Source organism: Doryrhamphus excisus, linkage group LG10 (assembly GCF_037039965.1).
Source record: "Doryrhamphus excisus strain RoL-2023G ecotype Guam linkage group LG10, RoL_Dexc_Guam_v1.1, whole genome shotgun sequence".
Taxonomy (NCBI): domain Eukaryota; kingdom Metazoa; phylum Chordata; class Actinopteri; order Syngnathiformes; family Syngnathidae; genus Doryrhamphus; species Doryrhamphus excisus.
The window spans coordinates 675,375-696,882 of record NC_136366.1 but is presented as its reverse complement, the minus strand read 5'-3'; the positions used below and the strand labels follow the sequence as shown (position 1 = coordinate 696,882).

At 42.0% G+C, this 21,508-nt stretch overlaps 2 protein-coding genes across 4 annotated transcripts in view; one reads left to right on the top strand and one right to left on the bottom strand.

Moving 5' to 3' along the window:
* Positions 1–114: 114 nt before the first annotated feature.
* btaf1 (BTAF1 RNA polymerase II, B-TFIID transcription factor-associated) lies at positions 115–15,875 on the top strand. The gene is made up of 38 exons (XM_058064935.2): positions 115–527; positions 1,314–1,437; positions 2,189–2,303; positions 2,451–2,594; positions 2,722–2,921; positions 3,389–3,522; positions 3,924–4,053; positions 4,127–4,195; positions 4,963–5,052; positions 5,135–5,230; positions 5,408–5,584; positions 5,772–5,912; positions 6,044–6,168; positions 6,245–6,365; positions 6,515–6,619; positions 7,101–7,250; positions 7,640–7,782; positions 8,203–8,377; positions 8,469–8,672; positions 8,882–9,302; positions 9,476–9,660; positions 9,742–9,895; positions 10,020–10,129; positions 10,328–10,529; positions 10,645–10,793; positions 10,875–11,027; positions 11,616–11,737; positions 11,827–11,994; positions 12,161–12,238; positions 12,317–12,446; positions 12,543–12,684; positions 13,392–13,522; positions 13,669–13,791; positions 13,867–14,019; positions 14,100–14,308; positions 14,377–14,536; positions 14,611–14,781; positions 15,254–15,875. Exons 1-38 carry the CDS (start codon positions 514–516, stop codon positions 15,395–15,397), a joined length of 5,562 nt encoding a protein of 1,853 aa, XP_057920918.2. The 5' UTR covers positions 115–513; the 3' UTR covers positions 15,398–15,875.
* Positions 15,876–15,991: 116 nt separating this feature from the next.
* Positions 15,992–21,508, bottom strand: part of cpeb3 (cytoplasmic polyadenylation element binding protein 3) — a 36,226-nt gene continuing 30,709 nt past the window's right edge. For all 3 annotated transcript variants that reach the window (XM_058064939.2, XM_058064941.2, XM_058064942.2), the window contains one exon: positions 15,992–21,352. In XM_058064939.2, the coding sequence (XP_057920922.2) occupies positions 21,125–21,352 (228 nt within the window). In that variant the 3' untranslated portion in view covers positions 15,992–21,124. The remainder of the gene's footprint in view (positions 21,353–21,508) is intronic.

Sequence of the window (21,508 nt, the reverse complement as noted above, 5' to 3'; positions counted from 1 at the left end):
AAATAAACTGTTCCGTCACCATTTTTTTATTCGTTTCTCCCTTTTGACGTGCTTGTTGATTGGTTCCCTCTGATGTTTGTAGCCAATCAGCGGTCGCCTACTACAGAGGAAGGAATAAATGCAAGATGGCTCCTCATATAAAAACAGTCTACTCGGTCGCCCTCATACCGCAGCAAAATAAGTCTTTATACTTAATTAGATTGAAATGTTTATCCGCTAAGAGCTCCGAAGGGTAACGCGAGCTGTAGATTGATATGTTTACCGTACTTGGTAAAATTTCGTGCCAGAAGATAACACGGAGGCAAGGGAGACAAGTTTGAAGCCATGAATTGGCTGTGAACTCCGCGTCTTGGTGAGACTCACTTGGGGCGGTCAGGAGCACATCGGCTGGGCCTTTACCAGCTAAAGCTAGCTGCTAACTAGCTAATGACTTCGCGAACCACATTTGAAAAACCGACGAGTTACTAGTTACATGTTGAATGCGGGACGTGAAGAGCGAAGCATCGGCTGAACATGGCTCTATCGAGGTAAGTCCCAGCTTCGTGTGCTAATACGGAGGTTTTGTATGTTGGACTTTACTTAGCTGTTAGCCAGCTAGCTTACATGGAGATTATGTTGATTTGTGGAAAGAGCACATGAACTACACAATCGGTAAGCGAACACAATATAACGTTCGGGTAAACCTTAAATCGATCGCCATTCTGCATATTTACTAGTCTATTTACTAGCATATTCGCTAGTCACCATTTGACAGCACTTTTTTAATCCTATGGTGGAGCAGCACCACTACTACTACTTGTCGTATACTTAGCAATAGATGCAGAATAACTGATGGCAGAATAAGAATAAGTGTGACGGTAGGACTTTGGGGTTAACAAACTATACCTCTATACTGTATTTGGTTTTTGTTATTGGAATTTACCACTATATCTCAATTTGCTTGGATGTGTACAAGTAGTTTCAGCTTTTGTTTTTATTTCTCTTGTTGCCAGTGGTGCTCATTTGCATGACAAACTAGACCTCTGTGTGAGTTCCTAGATTTAGTTCTACGTAGGGTCAAAACCTCTACACCTCTAATCCTTCCACTGTATTAATAGGCTTCTTATGTAAAGCAATGGTAAACTTCTGATCAATAAGCAGATTCCCCAGACAAGACAACTAAGGTGAACACCTTAACCATGGTGTACTGTCAATCAGGTGTACCGGACCTGTAATTTGTATCGGAATTTATGGGAGATAAATACACATCAGTATGTTGCCTGCCCCGTTTCTTATATGTCATTTATAATAATTAACTCATGCATTTTTTTCAGACTTGATCGGTTATTCATCCTACTTGACACTGGGACTACTCCGGTAACCAGGAAAGCTGCCGCCCAGCAACTTGGGGAAGTGGTTAAACTCCACCCGCATGAGCTCAATAGTCTTCTATCAAAGGTATACCGGATTGCCTTACCCAGACGGTTTAACCATGCTACCAACCGGTTAGCGCATTCATCAACTATGAAATGCAGCGCTGCTTTAATGTTCAACCACCTTTGATCTGGTCTTTTTCCCAAAGTTATTCAGGTAACTGTAACCTAAACAACAAATAGTTTACTAGCATCTTGTAATCTGCGGAATATGATTTTTTTGGAGAAACATTTGTGTTCTGTTTTTCTCAGTTGCAATTATAAGTTTGTTTTAAATAGTCAGTGACCCTCTGCTCCGGTCCGACTCTTGGAGGCACAGCAGCAAGCGTCCGTCCGCTCTGCCTGCGGAAACGGTACTCGCGAGATCAGATATTCACGCTATAACTCGCCTTGTACACAGGAAGTTGTAAACAATAGCCGTATTTGCATGCACAGCTGCAGTGTCATGTATAGTGTTGATCGATATTGTTCAAATGTGATCTATAATTTTTCAAAAAGAAAACGTATTCTTTCCGTTATGCCGTTTGGCTGACAGAGCCGGAGCTGCACCGCACCGAGCTAGTGTGAGCCTACAACAGGGATTTCAATATTGTGTAATGCTTCTGGAGCCGCGGCTGAATCGGTATGAGCCCGGGTTGATACGGGAGTCATAGAATAAGACGCAGGGTCAGCCAAACCATGAAAAAAAAAATTGTGGACAAAGTCCGGAAAATATGGTAATTGTTTTGCTCATCTGACATTTGAATTACCAATAGAAATATGATTTCTGTTCCAAGGTCTTGACTTATCTAAGGAGTCCCAACTGGGACACTCGTATTGCAGCAGGCCAAGCCGTAGAGGCCATTGTGAAAAATATTTCGGAGTGGAATCCAGCCCCAAGGCCTAAAGAAGGTGAGTGCCACATCATGCATATTTCACTGCAGTCATTCAAAGAAATTGGATTCTTGGTAACCAGAAGACGACTAATAAGAGGACCAAATATTTAGCTCTTACTGCAGAAATATAATTTTACTAGAACGATTGTCCGTTTTGTTGCAGAGTTATCTGAAAATTCATCATCAGAGGATCCAGCATGTGACAGACTGAGTTTTTACCACTTTGACATTTCCCGCCTACTCAAACATGGTGCATCTCTGCTGGGCTCTGCTGGGGCGGAGTTTGAATTACAGGATGACAAAATGGGTGAGCCTCATTTTGACAAAGTTGTGTCCACTCAACCTTCCAGTGTGTCAGGCTTTATGGCGAAATGTTGACGACCTATGTAATACATTAGACCAAAGTGTACTTGATTGGTTGACTCCATTCTCAGGTGAGATGGACCCCAAGGAACGTCTGGCTTGCCAGAGAAAGCTCCTTCAGAAGAAGTTGGGTCTTGACATAGGTGCAGCGATTGGCATGGACACGGAGGAGCTGTTTAATGATGAGGACCTAGACGATACGTGCCAACCCAGTGGGCCAAGACCTCACGGAAGCAAGATCACAGCAGGATCCAGCTCCCGAAATCATGTGGTGGGTCTCTCTTTCAACATCTTTGCTTGCCAGACTGGAGCATAAGCAGGCTCTACTGTCTCTTGATGTTCCTTCAACCTCACCTCAGGTGTTCCACATTGTCTCTGAGACCCATCACTGTGATGTTTCTGCATGCGGGCTTCAGCCACATACATGCTGCCATGACTTCCTGTTAATGTTCGCTTTATTCTATTGACACATGTTTGAATAAGTTATATTCGTCAGGTTTAACTTTAGGCTGTGCCTGGGTCCAAGATGATTTTTTATGGATCATGCTGTATTTATGTCCCTTTTCTCATTCGTTTGAATGCAGCCTCAGTATGGTTGCTAATATTTACGAGTCACTGTTGGATATAAAATATGTGTAAATGCATTTAGTCTACAATGTTTATGAGAACAGCGCGTCATTAATTATGTTCTTGAAACAGTGTGTATTTGGTCTGAAGTTATAATTTTAATCTTTTCAGCCCATTCAGGCTGCCGAATTGATCGACTCGGAATTCCGGCCAGGCATGAGCAATCGCCAGAAGAATAAGGCAAAGAGGCTTGCAAAGTTAGTTGCAAAACAAAGGTCTAGAGACATGGATACAAATGAAAAAAGGTGAGCTGGTGTGTTGCTTTTAGCTCTTAAGATTTATTCATAGATGCAAACAGTGTTTGACCTTTAAGGGACAGTATATATATATATATATATATATATATATAATTTTTTTTTTTTTTTTTTTTTTTTACATTAAATTGTATGACATCCCCATCAACAACGGTGACTTAACCCCCCACTTCCTCCCCTGAGCCAGTGATGAGGAACACCTTCTGATTAGTTGGTGGGGCCCCTTAAGTAACGAGTTTGGCTTCTCAAAACGATATGCGGTCTACAGGTGCATCGCAAAAATGCTTCATGTCCAAACATCAATTACCATAATTTTGCATTTAGGAAAAATACTGATTAAATGACTAAGTTGTAATTTACTAGCTCCATTAAATACTTTAATTTCCTTTCAGTAATGATAGTTTTGAAGGTGAGCCTGAAGAGAAACGACGGAAAACCACCAGCGTTGTTGTTGACCAACCAGCGTCGGAGCACAAAGTTCTCATCAACAAAGTTTCAAATAATTCCAGTCTACTAGAGGAGGTAATGAAACAAGTTGATCACATACCGGGACTTGTATGAATACTGTACTGACCTCTCACTGTTTTGTCTTAAGACACAAGAGTGGCCCCTGGAAAGCTTTTGTGAAGAGCTCTGCAATGACCTCTTTAATCCTTCTTGGGAGGTACAAAAAAGTCATTTGTGGCATTTAACTTGTAACAATATTAGCAGCATGAATTGTTTCAACGTGGATGCATGTGGTGTCTGCATCCACAAACAATCACTGAATGTGCAAATCAGCTTAGGGTGGTGAACACAAGATGGGATGTGAAAGTACAGTATGAGGTCTGTTCTTATGACATTGATTTGATTCAAAGTCGAGTTTTAGTTTAATGGGGAACTGCACTTTTTGGGGAAATTTTGCCCATCATTCACAATCCTTATGTGGAAAAATGAACTAATTTTTTCCCTTTTCTGTGCATCATAATTTGATACGCCAAAAAAAACCTAACAATGTTGATTGGTTTGATATACAAGCTGTGATCATCTTTTATGATCCATAAAAAAAAACACATGCACTGATAACATGTAATAGTTGCAGGATCTTGCTGTATTTTGATGTCACATAGGTGTATCCTAATGATGGAATTGTCAGCTAGCTCAATTTAACTTTTTTTGGTGCCGTAACTTGTACTTAAATTACAGAGAGAACTGCTCCTCAGCCATGTCACACTACACCGTAGTACATGGTCAGCATATTGTTTACTTATTAGCAGACTGCTAAGGTGGTGTAGTTAAAGATTACATTTTTGAATTTTTGTTTTTAGTGCAGTTCCTTTGGATAATAAACTTATAACATACACTGCATGCTTGTGCCTTAACTACTAACGTTAACACTGCTGGAACTGAATTGAATTTGACTGAACTTCAAGCACATGTTTTTGTTGCTAGATTCGTCATGGTGCAGGTACTGGTCTTAGAGAAATCCTCAAGTCCCATGGCGCTGGAGGTGGCAAACTAGTAGGAAGCACTGCACAGCAGGTATATCATATTTATCCATATTATTTCTTAGTGTTTATCTAAAGTGTTCGGCTCTGACTGTCTGGCTCTTTTGTGTGCAAAGATGTCTCAACAGCACAAGGAATGGATAGAAGACCTTGTCATCCGTTTGCTATGTGTCTTCGCTCTAGACCGTTTTGGGGATTTTGTATCAGATGAGGTTGGTCTTCAAAACACTGAACACATTTGGTAGAAACAAGCAATTACAATGCAAGACATTCACAGCCAACCATCATCTAAAGGAATAATGAAAGACTCTTATCTCTTGGACTCAGACACTGCTGCTTCTGCTGCAGCAAAGGCAAAAGTCATGTTATTTCTGACCTTCCGTTACCAGGTAGTGGCACCTGTCCGGGAGACGTGCGCTCAAACACTCGGCGTGGCCCTTCGCTACATGACTGAGACTGGTGTTTCCATGACAGTAGATGTTCTGCTGAAGCTGCTGAAAGAAGACCAATGGGAGGTCCGTCACGGAGGCCTGCTAGGAATCAAATATGCTCTTGCTGTCCGACAGGTACCACCCACTCTGGTTGTCTTCTGGTTTGATCTACAAATGGGCATGAGTATAGATGCTGCTGGTGGGTGAAGATGTACAGAAAAATGAAAAGCTTTTTTTGTAATCCTATCCTAGTAGCATGCGTTATATGTGGATGAATCTGAAAATATTGTTTTATAGTGACAGAGCTGCACTGTTCTTTTAGGACCTGATCTCAGTTTTACTCCCACGCCTGCTCCCAGCCATCATTGTGGGCCTGCAGGACCTCGATGATGATGTCAGGGCTGTGGCAGCTGCAGCACTCATCCCCGTGGTGGAGGGCTTGGTACGGCTACTGCCAAATAAGGTCAGTTGGAGAATGAAGAGCAATTACTGTTGCCTTAAAGAACATGTCCAAAGGGCATGTTTCCCCCCCCCACCCACATTCTCATCAGTATTTCCTTTTAGGTAGTGTAATTGTGTGCGTATGCATTTCAGGTGCCATTCATAGTCAACACATTATGGGATGCTCTTTTGGATCTGGACGACCTCACTGCCTCCACCAACAGCATCATGACACTGCTTTCGTCTTTGCTCACCTACCCACAGGTTCTGCAGTGCAGGTTAGTCTGATGGCAATCAAAGTAGAATCACAATTAATTAGCATATTCTCATATTCTCTTTTTTTTTTCCCTCTAGTATGCAGCAGTCATTAACGGTGCTGGTCCCCCGGGTTTGGCCCTTCTTGAGACATACCATATCATCTGTTAGACGGGCAGCGCTGGAAACTTTATTCACACTACTATCTAAATCTGACCAGGTAATATTTGGATAAGGTTATCGAGATGTTGCACGTGGTGTAATAAACATTCAAAATATTGCTGCTTTTTTTCTCTACCTATTAATATTGTCAGGCATTCATACTGTGATTTGTTTTTGTTTGTGATTTTGTTTTTTTTTGTTTATCAGAAATGTGCAGTGTGGATCAACCCCATCCTACAAGATATGCTTCGGCACATTTTCCAGTCCTGCATCTTGGAAAGCAATGAGGAAATACTGGAACTTATCCAAAAGGTTTGTTGCATGGGTCACATTGCTGTTGTGTATGAGGCGTTGAGACATTACCGTATTGATCGGAATATCTATAAAACTTTTTTTTATAACCAACAGGCGGTTAGCCATGCGGCGCCTGCTCGTGCACGCATCCGTGGAGCACTAGGACACACACACATGTGCATGCACACACACACAGAGGGCAAGAGTAGACCAAAGCAAAGAAGAGACCATAATAATGCTTGCAAGTGAGCTCACTAGTTTTGACTTGTAAGCGGTCTTAGTCCACTTATTTGGTAGATTGTGAATACACTTAACAACAGATGGATTGGTTGTGATCATTGAAGCAATGTCATTAGTTCTTCAAATGTATTTTTCAGTGGCTTTTTTGTTTGGCTACACTCAGCTTCATGTGTTGTCTTTGTCATCACCAAATGTTTTACTCAGTAGCCCTGTATTGTGTTGGCTTCTCTGACTACTATACCATTGTACTTGCATGCAGGTGTGGATGGAGCTACTCACTCAAGCTCCCCAGCAGTATGTGGTAGCAGCCAGCTGTCCATGGATGGGTGCCTGGCTTTGTCTCATGATGCAAGCCTCGCACATTCCTATAGACCTCAACATGCTGCTTGAAGTGAAGTCGCGCTCCAAGGTAGTTCTTTACGTCTTATCAGACCAAAATGCAATGTGGAGTGACAAAAAAAGCATATGCTTTCAGTAGAAAATGATGCAACATATTTACTGCTCATGTCTTAAATGGCTACTCCTTTTACTGTTGTGTCTACTATCGTGGGTAATACCTGTAAACAGGTGTTATTTCATGTCTGGATGGCTGTAATAATGTTAAAACTCATATACTTGGAAGGCTGTAAACGGGTTTTCAATGCTCTTAAGTACAAAGATAATCCATTTCTAAATAAGAAATGGTTCTTGTCACGGCCCATTTAATGGTTTTTGATTCTGTAAACATTTTGAGGACTGTTCAATTGGACTGAACATAGCAGTGCAGATGCCTTGACTCCTTTCATGCTGAATTAACAGGATAAAGCTGGTGCAAAGGCACGCCAAGGGACCAACCAGGTAAAGGAAACAGTCCAGGAGTATATAGCAGGGGCAGAGACTGTGACAGATGACCCGGTATCAAGGGACTATGTGGTGGTCCGCTCTCGCCTCATGGCAGCCAAGTAAGTTGGATTGGCAGATTTTTACTGCACAAATGTTTTACAGGTTGTGCCTGGGGATGCTCTGATTGGAGTTTATGCTGTTGAAATCGTTCGATACCAATCACATAGATGAAGTGTGACCGTTTTAACGTATTGAGGGCTACTTTTACAAAATGAAAATAGCCAAGAGCTACTCATTTTTGTAACATTTATTTTCATAGCTTATTTCAAGCCAAACAAAGTCAACACGCATGTTTTATCAGAACATTAACAGGATGCTGGTTTCCACAACTCCCATTTTGTATTTTCTAGTCTTCTCAGATTAACTCAAAATGTGAATGAAAAGCAGGCTTGGTGGTACCTCACGTTATCTTAGGGGGCTCCTTTTTTAGATATTTAATATGTGGTGGTTTTCTGCTCTGCCCTATCTATTTCCTCCAGATTGCTGGGGTCTCTGTGTAGGTGTATCTGTGACCCTCAGCTCAATGCTGCATCTCAGGAGATCCGTCCAGCCGAGTCTTTAGGCCAGTTGCTGCTTTTTCACCTTAATTCAAAGTCTGCACTGCAACGAATAGCTGTAGCTCTCGTGCTCTGTGAGTGGGCTGCTCTTCAAAAGGTCAAACATTTGTTTTTACTTTCTTTTTGGACAAATGCCACCAGTATCATACATTAAAAAAATAAAATAATTTTCTATCTTCCCCAAACAGGATTGCCAGATTGTGTCGTCCACAGTGCAGCCTCGTTTGCTCGCCATTCTGTCAGAGCAGTTATATTACGATGAGATTGCCATCCCCTTCACACGCATGCAGAACGAGTGCAAGCAGCTCATCGCCTTTCTTTCCGAGGCGCACATAGACCTTCAAGATCGCCTCAATTGTAGTGTTTTCACCATCGATCAAGCCAATGAGCTGGTATGACCACCAACACACACTGAATGTACTGCTGGGATGTTAGGAAGGCACATCCACTCTGGTCTTCTGTACGTGCATCCCTGTTACTGACATACTTGCACTATTTGGCTAAATGGATAGATTAAAAAACATGTACCAAGTTGATTGACCGCTGTTTTATAGCTATATAGCAATATGTAACAACTTGTGTTCTCCTGCTTCCTCCCTAGTTAACCACCATCTTCACAGAATCGACTGCAGGTTTGAATGTGAAGACAAAACAGTGGCAGGTATTGGACTGCAAACGACAGCAGGCACAAGCCACGGTGCTGGAGACCAGCAATGAATGGCAGCAGTTGCATCTCCGTGTCCACATGTTCGCCGCCTGCGCAGTCATCAACCTGCAAGTGCTTCCTGACAAACTCAACCCGCTGGTCCGACCTCTGATGGAGGCCATCAAGCGGGAGGAGAACACTCTCATTCAGGGTTTTGCTGCTTCTTTCGTTGCCAAGTTGTTGGATCAGTGTGCTGGACGCTCCCCGTGTCCCAACCCCAAGATTATCAAAAACCTCTGTGCCTCAGTCTGTGCGGACTCCTCAGTGACCCCCTCATCTGCTTGTCCCGTCCCCCCCATGCAAGAGAATACTAAAGGTAATGGAAGTTAAAATGTCTGAGAAGTACTTTCGGTACTACGGTGTTGAATTTTGTTTTCTACTGGTCATTCTAAATGACTGATGGGACCAAGCCAAATCAGTGTGGATGTGACAGCCACGTGCATAGAAGTATTTTCTCTAACTGCTTTATTTTCTTTGTTTTAACACTAGGCAGTGTTTTGGAGAAGGATTGCCTGCATCACATGGTTAACAAAACTAGAGGCATCCTGACTCTTTATCGTCACCAAAGGGCAGCGTTTGCTATTACCAGTAAAAGGGGTCCAGTACCCAAATCCTCCAAGACACCTTCCACGGAACTTCCTCCAGGCAGCATCGTTGGTATAGACAATGATGAGGTATGAAAGAATGAGGACAAATCTGAGCTTCTGTTCATCTCAAGAAATAAAACCAGTTGTCCTTGTTTCTCCTGTTTGTAGAGAAAACCATATCTTATTCAAAGGAGAGGGGCAGAGTTTTCCCTAACAACCATTTCTAAGCACTTTGGTGCAGACCTCACCAGATCTCTTCCATACCTTTGGGAGAACACAGTTGGTCCATTGAGGACTGTAGTGAATGAAAAATATGTCATTGGTAAGTTGATTTATACATTCAGATCATTTTAATATGACCTTTTAAAGCATCACTGTTATTGTTGGTTTGTCCGTAATTTGCAGTGCAACAAAACAAAAAAAAACCTTTTGTTTCATTCTTGCAGATAGGCAGGCCCAGCTAGAGAGGGGCGATGCTGCAGCTCAAGAACTGGTAAACTCTCTGCAAGTGCTGGAAGTCATGGCTGGGGCCATGTCCCATGAGCTCAAACCTCTGGTATGATTCAACCCCTGTTTCTGTTTTATTGTATTTGTGATGACCTCATCAGAAAACCAGTTCCAGTAAATGCACTGACAAGCCCTTTTGTTTCCTTTTGGGCCGTTAATTTTCAGGTTCCAAATTGTTAGGAAAAGAGGGCATCCTCCACTCTAATGCACTGAAAAGTATGTTTTTCTATTTTGTGTTTATTTTTAGCTGCTGGAGCATCTTCCTCATCTGTTTACCTGCCTACAGCATCCGTACACAGCGGTGCGACACATGGCAGCACGCTGTGTGGGCGTACTTGGTAAGATATCCATGCTGGAGACCATGGATGGTTTCCTGGAGTGTGTACTACCCTGTTTAGCTGCGATTGATGACTGCACCAAACAGGAGGGAGCCATCGAGGCCTTGGCTTGTATCCATCACACAGTCATGTCTTGAGTGTTTGTGTTCAGGAAACGGTGCATTCAGACTACAAAGAGTTCTTTTTTATCTTTGTTTGAGATTATCCTTGACTGACGCACTTTTAGGTGTTATGGAACAGCTGGATGTGGATATCATACCCTATATTGTACTGCTGGTAGTGCCAGTCTTGGGGCGTATGAGTGACCCCAGTGACAGCGTCCGTTTCATGGCCACACAGTGCTTTGCTACACTCATCCGCCTGTTGCCACTTGAGGTAGAAGAAGCACACACATGTAATCCAACATGCGCTGTCTCAGACTTTTATGGGACTGTTGAGCACATTTTTGTTTCTCAGGCAGGAATACCGGACCCCCCTGCCATGTCTGCCGACCTGATCCGTCAGAAGGCCAGAGAGCGACACTTCTTGGAGCAACTGCTAGATGGAAGAAAGCTGGAGAATTATAACATCCCCGTGCCCATCAAGGCAGAGCTGAGGAAGTACCAGCAGGTATGTGCGTCTTGAATATGGTGTACTCTATATATTTAGATAAAATATTCAATGGCAAATTATATGTAGTATTCTGGTCACTGGGCATCAGTAACGTTATATTACATCAGTCACACTGCACGGAGTCAGCCATGGCATGTCCAACATGAGAGCATGAAATGTTGAAAAGCAGCACGTTTTTGGTTTTGTTCTTTGTCCTTCTTCCCCACTCTTTGCAACTTTAGAATAAGTTTTAATTTGATTGTTGTATTTAGTGTTTTTATTCCTGTATATTATGTCCATGTATGAAATGTATTTATAATGTCGGAAGTGAACAAGTTTGTAACTTTAGGACCATCTGTCCTTGCATTATGATCTGATAAGAAAAGAGTTTTTTGCTGTAAAGTAGCCCGTACTTGTGCTGGTTCTCTTAGCTCCCCTGCCACAGGTGGTCAACCTCTAGTGGACACAAGCAGCCATCAAACACTTTGAGTAGTCATGAACTTTTGGACATATTTTGAACCACTAACCCAGAATCCGTTCCATATGCCACCAATAGGTCTTTTACAGTAATGTGCCTGTGATTCTGCATTTGACCATTTGTTGTAGGACGGCGTGAACTGGTTGTCCTTTCTAAACAAGTACAAGCTGCATGGCATCTTGTGTGATGACATGGGCCTGGGAAAGACTCTGCAGTCAATCTGCATTTTAGCAGGAGATCACTACCTCAGGTACTCCCAAAGATCAAATGTTTTACTCCTCAAAAAATGTTTTTATTGATCGTTGTTTGTCAGCTCACTGACTCTGTTGGCATTTTCAGGGCTCAGGAGTATGCCAAGACAAAGGCAGCAGACTGCAGCCCACTGCCCTCTCTGGTGGTGTGCCCGCCCACACTGACTGGTCACTGGGTGGATGAGGTGGGCAAGTTCTGTGCCAAAGAATACCTCAACCCGCTGCACTACACTGGGCCGCCTACAGAACGAATGCGGTAAGGCCGACTTTGTGAAGCAAGGGGGACTCGTGTCATAGTCAAAGTAGACACATACAAACATCTTTTTGTGTTTTTTACAGTACGTTTGTGTATGTGTATCTAAGGTTAGTAATGACAACATTAACAATATTAAACTCTTAATGGTCATTCATTTACCTTTCAGGTTGCAACATCAGGTGAAAAGGCACAATCTTGTAGTTGCGTCTTACGATGTTGTGAGAAATGACATTGACTTTTTTAAGTGAGTACTATTAGGATTTCATCTTTTTTTTCTTCATCTGGTGTATTTTCTTTTAATATGTGCTTTCCACTTTTGCAGAAATATAAAATTTAATTACTGCATCCTTGATGAAGGTCATATCATCAAAAATGGGAAAACAAAACTTTCCAAAGCCATTAAGCAAGTGGCTGCCAACTTCCGTGTCATCTTATCAGGAACTCCAATTCAGGTGAGGTCCTCCTTCAAATGTCTTTTATTCGTGATTGTTTATTTGCTTTTTTTTTTTTTTTTTAATCAAGGCTTCCTGTCCTTATCTCATCCCCAGAATAACGTTCTGGAACTCTGGTCCCTCTTTGACTTCCTCATGCCGGGCTTCCTGGGAACAGAGCGTCAGTTTGCGGCACGTTACGGCAAACCTATTCTGGCCAGTCGTGACGCGAAAAGTTCCTCACGGGAGCAGGAGGCCGGTATGACACTTTTTTTTAATTCTCAGAATAAAGACAGTTTTACACCGGACCTTTTTAAAAATGTGGGTGGACCGCTCTGTGATGTCAGCACGGTGCATTCAATTAGAGCAAGGGGCTACATTCTGACAGAATACAGCTACTAAATCGGAGGAGTCGATTTCCTCATTGCCTGACCCATATGACACAAGCTCAAAGGCTTATCACAATCCATCCATTTTCTGTGCCGATTGTCCGCACTAGGGGTGCAGAGAGGCCGGGTACACCCTGGACTGGTTACCTGCCAATCACAGGCCGCTTATCACAATCTTTTTTTTCTAATTTTGTATCACAGCAAAATCATACTTAACTTAAATTTCTTAGATCCCATTCACAAACGGAACATTTGAAAGTATAAAATACTTGCCACTGAAGATTTTACCCATCTTTATGTGTACTAAATATCATGTTACAACGTGGACACCTGTGGCTTATAGTTGCGGCCTATATTAGTGGGTGCCGCTTACTCTTACATACGGCTGTGCTCTATAGTTGAGAAATTTGGTAACAAACTTACACTTGGCATGCCAATTGCTCAGCAACTCAGGCCCTCCCTCCATTGATCTGTACTGAATCTTGTGGTGAAAATAAATGTGTCCTATGTGAACGCCTCTGAAACGTGTCGCCCTGCTTTCCATACGTAAATGTGAACCGAGCGGTTTTCCATGCAGGTGTCCTGGCCATGGAGGCGCTGCATCGGCAGGTGCTGCCTTTTCTCTTGAGAAGAATGAAGGAGGACGTACTGCAGGACCTTCCTCCAAAAATAATTCAGGACTACTACTGCAATTTGAGTCCTCTGCAGGTAGCCCACGTGCACTTGATTGGTCATTGAGGTGTCCCATTTTGCACCAGTGCTCTCATGAGATGCATGACATTTGCAACCAGTTAGAGCGTTACTCCTGTTTGAATGTGCTTTACATGCTGCTAACTGCTTTCCTAAACCTTCAGGTTCAGCTCTACGAGGACTTTGCTAAGTCTCGCGCCAAGGCCAGTGTGGATGACAGTATCTCTGTTGCTTCTGCAGAGGAGGAGGAAAAGCCCAAACTAAAGGCCACAGGTCACGTCTTCCAGGTACATTTTGCCAACCCAGCTAGTATTATTACGTCACATTCAATAGGTTTAACGCAGGTGTATACCTTCTTTCAGGCACTGCAGTACCTGCGAAAGCTATGCAACCACCCAAGCTTGGTGTTGACGCCACAGCATCCAGAGTACAAACGAATAGCTGAACAGCTTGCAGGCCAAAACTCCAATCTGCGGGACATTCAGCACGCCCCCAAACTGTCTGCACTAAAACAGGTATAGTATGATTCAGGCACAGTTTTAGTGAGCCTTTGACGACGCCAAATTGCACCTCACGTCGTCGTCTTCTCATCCAGTTGCTCCTGGACTGTGGTCTCGGTGGGGGAAGCTCCGAGGGCAGCACTGAGGTGGTGGTGGCCCAGCATCGGGTGCTCATTTTCTGTCAACTGAAGAGCATGCTGGATATCGTGGAGCATGACCTGCTCAAACCCAAAATGCCCAGCGTCACCTACCTGAGGCTGGATGGCAGCGTGCAGGCCGGCCTGCGCCACGCCATTGTCTCCAGGTGCGTACTGAATGTCGCTCTGCATCGTCGCCACACCATCTCAACTACCTCAAATGTTTGTGCACTAGGTTTAACAACGACCCCTCCATTGATGTGCTGTTGCTGACCACACATGTTGGTGGTCTCGGTCTGAACCTAACTGGCGCTGACACGGTGGTATTTGTGGAACATGACTGGAACCCCATGAGGGACCTGCAAGCCATGGACCGTGCGCATAGGATAGGCCAGGTACACTCTTCACTACAATTACGCTTGGTAGGGGCGGGATCCTCACCTAAACGCACCTTTTGTGTGTTGTGCAGAAACGCGTAGTCAACGTATACAGGCTCATCACTCGAGGAACCCTGGAGGAGAAGATCATGGGTCTGCAGAAGTTCAAGATGAACATCGCCAACACCATCATCAGCCAGGAGAACACCAGCCTGCAAAGCATGGGCACAGACCAGCTTCTCAACCTCTTCACACTAGACAAGGTGAGAAAACATGCCTGTTGATCCACCAATCTCTTTCATTACGGTTCTATTCATCAACGGCATCGTAACAGTAGCGCCTTTTAGGGATCATTCATTGAGAGAATTCAAACCTGCAATAAAAGCCTGTTGTTTCAGCAACTGGGTATGGCAACACCTATACTGACACCTAGTGGCCTGTGTGGAGTACTACATATCATCAAAGTACTTTTGAACAGGTCTTCCGAATGCCTGATGTTTGTGTTTGAGTTCATTTTGCCCTTTTTTTTTTTAGGCTTGACAATGTTTAATTTATGCACCAAATAGCTGAAATATGCATATATTTTGGCAAATGGGCCATATTCAACAAGGGATGACTATATTTGATTTACAGGACTCAATCTTTTCACTCTTATAGTTTAAATATGTAATTTTTAATACATTTTTGGTGTCTTTTTTCTGTTTATATTTCTGAGCAATTGTATTGTTGTTGTAGGACGACAAAGGCGATAAAGGTGAGCACTCGACCCCCGGAAAGGCCTCCATGAAGTCTGTGCTGGATGGTCTGGGAGAACTGTGGGACCAGCAACAGTACGACACAGAGTACAACCTGGACAGCTTCATGCACTCCCTGCAGTGACATGACCTCACGCCACATCGCATCTGCTGGTCAGAATCCGACAAAACCTGCTGGAACCTCTTCAAAAGCATTCATAGGACGCAGCGCCCGTATTAGTACTCCTCCATTACTTTCTATCTCTTGTCCTCCAGAGTATAACAGAATAGGAATCTTTGTCACTGCAGTTCTAGTGCCAGCAACATCACGACCTTAAGTTCTAGAAGTACATTCATCATACACCTCAAGTTTCATTTTGGCAAACAAGAGTTGATTCATCGGGCCAAACACTGCCATTTGTACAGTCACGACTCCCATCCACCAGATGGCGCTACCTTTTAGTTGTCACATGACCCTTGAACGCACTGCACCCGATGCAGCATTACTTCAGACTTTCTGAAGCTTGTCACAAGTATTTTAAAAAAATGGATATGTACATATTTCTGTAATAGCTGCTTTTTGTTTATGAAAGTGGAATTGTAATAAATTCTACGTACCTTTTTGAGCTACATGTGGCAGCCCTGAGTGCTTTGTACATCTTAACATTCATTTCCTTACATATGTTTTAAATCCTTTAATAGTGGTAGACGTGGCCGTACAACCAAATGTCACACAAAAAGGAAGGCGTGTCACAGCGTCATACGGCTACATGTCATAACATTTGCCCATTACAGTAGTACACAAAGGACATGCCAAGGAAGGAGCAGCAGCATTTGAAACGCAGCTTGGTAAATGCAAATATAGAAATAAATTTAGTGTGGTGGTAGCAAGGTGTTACGGAAGATGAGACCTGTGAAGATCCGTGATAGATTTAAAACACTGTCCTTTAGCTTGATTTGACTACGCTTTTTGGAAAAACTGATGAGAGGGAAGTGGTTAGCATGGGGTTTTATACAAAAACTCTTATTTTAATAAGTTTTCAGGTCATTTTTAATTTTAAGTCATTTTTATGCTTTAATGCTTAACTTGGGGAAACAATGCTCAATTTACAAATATGCATGTTATTTGACCAATAATAGGCCTAGTCAGCAACAAAATGGCGATCATTAATGCTTGAAAAACCGCCATGTATCGCCGACCGACGACAGGTGTCGAGCCAAAGTAAGCTTAATCACTTCCGCATGAGCACGTGACTGCGGGGGCGGGGGCGGGGCTTAGTTTCCTCTCTGTGCTATATGTCGAAGTTACACGCATGCGCACAAAATGACGTCACACAGTGCCGTGTATGTTTACGGAAGTATACATCGCCCGGGTTCGTGGTCTAGCATTTGTGGCAACAGCCAAATTATTTCACGTTGACAATTTAGAATACAAAGTGGAAAGACTTTTGTCTACATATGTGAGTACCTTTACCCTACTCTTGTATTGCAAAACATTTTGACGACGTATAGGTCAGCGGTCAGACTGACATTGTTAACGCTGACATGCAAAAAATATAAACCAAAACTTGGGACTGTGAACGTAGCCTGTGACTGTGACCTGAGTTAAGACCTGGGCAAGAAAAAAATATTTATTGCTCAATTAAAAATGAGGTAACTCTTGAGAGGAAAAGCATCCAGGGTTCGTAAAAGCACCATAATATGCAATAAAGCTTTACCACACCTGGCAGGACAGGTGAGGAAGAGTTGCACTGCACAAATGTAGCTTGTGTTAGCAGTTAAGTAAGTCATACAACTTGTGGATATGCTCCTGTCAGTTTTTTTATTAGATTTCTTTACATTGCAGATCACTTTTAACATCATCAAGCCCCAATCTGTTGTTTGTGTAGTTACTGTATATTATTTTCCACACTGATAAGCCAGTTAACACACAAAGCTAAGCAGTCAGACACTTAAGTAACATTATTAGATATTTTTTCCAGCTTCAAAAATAAAAGTGAAAATATAAAATCAATTTGAAAGAATTATCTTCATAAAATGAATTTACTCCAAGTAAAAATACAAAATAATATTATGAAAGACATTGACCGAATATGAAAGTTTCCCCGACAAGGTTGGGAAATAAAGCAAATATGAAATAAAAATATGTAAATATGTTAGTCTTGTATTTTTTTTGTTTTAGCAAAATGTTCTAAAAAATAATGAAAAATTTCTCAGTACAAAGGCTACATACTACTGGAAGGTACTAGCAGGTAGAGCAGGTCAATACACAGTAGAAAATGATTTCTTTTGTGAATCACAATGCAATGAAAATAATTCTGCAGTAAAGATTTATGCTTTTTTTCTTCTTTTTGTCTTTTCTACAAACAGTACAAAGGGTATTGCACATAACAACAAAGAGTTCTTAGCTTTAGAAAAACAAAAACAAACCAAATGGGACATATTCAAGTGTTGCATGAGAAGGCCGCCGGTTGATTGATGCACCTCGGGGGGGCTTTCACTCAACCTGGGTCTGCTTTATGTTTCATCAAATAACATTCTTTTCTTACAACATCCACTCCCTGTGACGACATGTCAGGGTTAAAAACACTAAACAAAAATAGAGGAGCACACATTTTTAGAAAATAATATACAAAAAGTGGGGTGATATTGATATTTTCTAACGCCTACTAATAAACTACACAGCAGAACCTCAGTTAGCGTCATCAATCCCTTCCAGAAAGTCCCTAAAGTAGTATGTAAAAAAACACAAATTTTGTAGTTTTACATTCAGAAAACAATTCAAACTACATACAAAAGATAAATGAACTGTTTCACCTTCATTGAAGACACCCAAAGACACTATGACAGCGAGATCAACACCTTCCTCTTCAACACCACCTTCCTGTTTTGCCATGAGTTATTTCTGGAATTCAATAATGTTTAAAAAAAAACAAACAGGGAAGCGGTGATCTCGCTGCAATATGTCTCACGTCTTCCAAGAGAGTAAAAGCAATCCCCTTTCATTCGTCATTGAATTGTTTTTTGCATGTAAAAGTATAAAAATGTATTTTTGATGCCATCTACCCGGTCCGGTTGCCATTTTGTTAGCAAGGTAAGGATGCTAACAGATGATTTTGTGATAAAAATACAGTAAGAACAGAGTTGGACTCGCACCGTGATAACGGGAAAATGTACACAAACTGGGTCAAAATTTTGAAAAACATGCTAACCGAGATTCCACTGTAATCACACGCTAACTTAAACAAAAAGCTCAGACTCCTTCAGCTGTCATGGTTAAATGTATAAAGTCAAATAAAGTAACAAAAAAATAATTGTTAAATAATTTCTCTTGAATTAAATTAATATATGTTTTTCATCTGGATAAAATTAGTTAGAAAACAGCATTTCAAAATTGAGGTATTGCAAAAGATGGTGTCAGTCAGAAAGCGAGCTTCGTCTTTTTTTCGTTTTTTTTCTGTCTGCTGACTGTCAACGAGAATAGATAGAGTAGTGCACAACGAACAATCCTACAGAGAGTGGACTCGCATAAAAACCTGCCTGGGTGAAGAAAAGAAATGTCACCAAAAACACCCAGAATTCACTTTCATAGGGATACTTATGGTTAGCTTCTATCAGTAAAAAATATATATCCTGCTTTTTTTCCCCAGAACAAAAACAGTTTGCGACTAAAAGAGGAGACGGGCTGCTCATAAATGAACTTGGATTGTCCACAAAACTGCTAAAACCAGTGTCATCGCTGCACGCCGTCACTTTTTCATGATATAAAAAAACACAGATTGTTAGCAGGTCTGTTACTTCAAGCTTTGCAGGACAAAATAAATGTGGATACAGAACAATGTGCCATTAGCCTACACCCATCAGCTTCTATTAAGATCCATCCAAATAGTGTCGATATCGAGGGTAGTGTCCGTATCAATATTATCAGGTCTCGTCTATGTTTACCTTCAAAAACTTATTTTATTCATTTATTTTTATTTATATTTTGCTATATTGACTTTAAATATGTTGTTGGACACAGGGGGGGCTTTGTTTTGTTATTTTGCACACAATTGTTTACAATGAAAAGGAAACATTGTCTTATACAGTAATCCCTCGTTTATTGCAGTTCATCTGCACCAGACCCGTCCGTGATAAGTGAATTCTTGTGAAGTAGGAGTCCTTCTTCATTTCGCATCGAAAATCTGTTTAGGACCTTCTGAATACAGTTCTTAACATTATTAGAGCCCTCGAGACATAAATAACACCCCTATAGTCACCTTTATAGTCGTATTACCCAACAGAAAATAAGACTTACTAATAGACTTGCACACGTTAGCGCTGGGAAGAGTTCCTCGTTGTTGTTCCTTCCATGGCTATTGTGTCATTAAAGTAACATTGCTGCCACCTAGTGACCAGTGTACAATACTGAATGTTTTTAATCCATGAATTATTAATTTAGGCTAAAAATAAGTCACATTTGATTAAATATGCATTTTTTTGGACTACAAATAGGTCATACTCAACCACGAAATAGCATGATTTCATCATATATTTTTTTGAAGAACGTTGATGAGTGAAGCCGCAAAATTTTAAGTGCAAAATAGCGAGGGATTACTGTACTGCTGCGTTAAATATTGTAAAAAAAACAAAACAAAGTTTGTTGTTGAAAAATATTTCCCTGCGTCGTGATCAACATGTGAAATCCCCCAATGATTGAAGGGGCTAGAAAGCGGCCATGTTTGCTTGGTATTGATCCATACCAGAATCATCACTGCAGCAGCAGTGGCGCCCCCTTGTGGGTGGAAGTATTCAAACAGGCTGCATCTTAGAACGATTATGAGCGCTTAAATCTGCCGTTAAAAGCGTTTCACTAGTTTTAATGTTTTTTTTTTGTTGTCTTCTCTTCAGATTGTTTTGTGTGCGTCGGAGGGCCATGCATTTGGTGAGTACAAGTATGCAGTATACTGTATTGTGATGATACTTCACGGGACTATGTCTACGTCGGACGTTACTGCCTCATTGGAGGCGTAGTCTGGATACAAAAATTGCACAATTCTATCAACAATCACTGCAAGTAAGTACTTAGATTTGTCATGGTTATACTACATATGGATTTGTGGTACTTATAAAAGTTTTCAAGTTGTCACCGAAAGCAGTGATGCGTTCACTGTAGCGTGTTTAGCAAACACGGGGAGAAATAAAAGTGGATGACAGGCGCGTCCGTGGCAGCCATCTTTGTCTCCATAAAGTACTTGTAGTATCGGATCATACCGTCAAATTAGCAGCAAAGCTATCGCAGCATTACATTTAAAAAAATATGTTATTATTAAAAGAAGGAAAATCAACTAATTTGTTTGTGTGTATGAGGTATTAATATTCAAAAATATATATTAAAGCGTGTTATTTTCATTCCCCAGAATTAACGATGCTACATGGAATTTCTTTTAAATTGCCTTTGGTGATTTTAGTTTAGTCTCTAGGGGAAGTATATCTATTTCTTTTCAAAATAAGTGCATGCTTTTTAACATAAAATCAAAATCCATATATTTGTGAGTATCAGATATAAAATAAAAATAGACACCTTTTTTTTTTTTTAAATATTCCTATGGTCCCACCTCTATGTTATTATGAAGGGGTGGGGGGGTTCAGCAGGACCTCGCCGCCCAGTCGTCAGAAGAGTGAGCTGAAAGTAGTCGAGTGAAGTTACTTCCTGTGTGTGTGTGTGTGTGTGTGTGCCAAAGTGCAAAATCTAATATGACTTCCCGGGTGGGGGTGGGGGTGGGGCTGGGGGGGCAGGAGGTGTGATATCGTGGTTACGGATGATATTTTCTTTGTGTGTGCGGCCGGGGAAGGGTGGTCGACCGCGGCCCCCACCCCCGCCCGCCGCCACTCAGCTCCAGCGGAAGGACACGTGTCGAGGGCGGTCGCCCCCCTCCTTCACCAGTGGCTTGTGGAACTCTCGTCCCGCTCGCGAGTGAATGCTGGCCCAGCAGTACTCGCAGTAGTACTGCAGACACGTCACGTTGGCACAGAAGAAGGGGGCGAACTTGCCCCCGCAACGCGCCCCCTGGCACTCGTCGCACATCTGGTCATCAAGGACGTACGGCTTCACCTCCACCTGAGCGCAAGGAAAGGAAGAAGACATGAAGAACGTAATTAAGCGCTTGGGGAGCCGATTAGAGGTGCGGACAGGAAGTGATGTCACTTTTAACTTGGCGTGTTTATGACCACAACTGTAGCCCTTGTTGGGGATTACTGTGCCTGTGGTGAGACC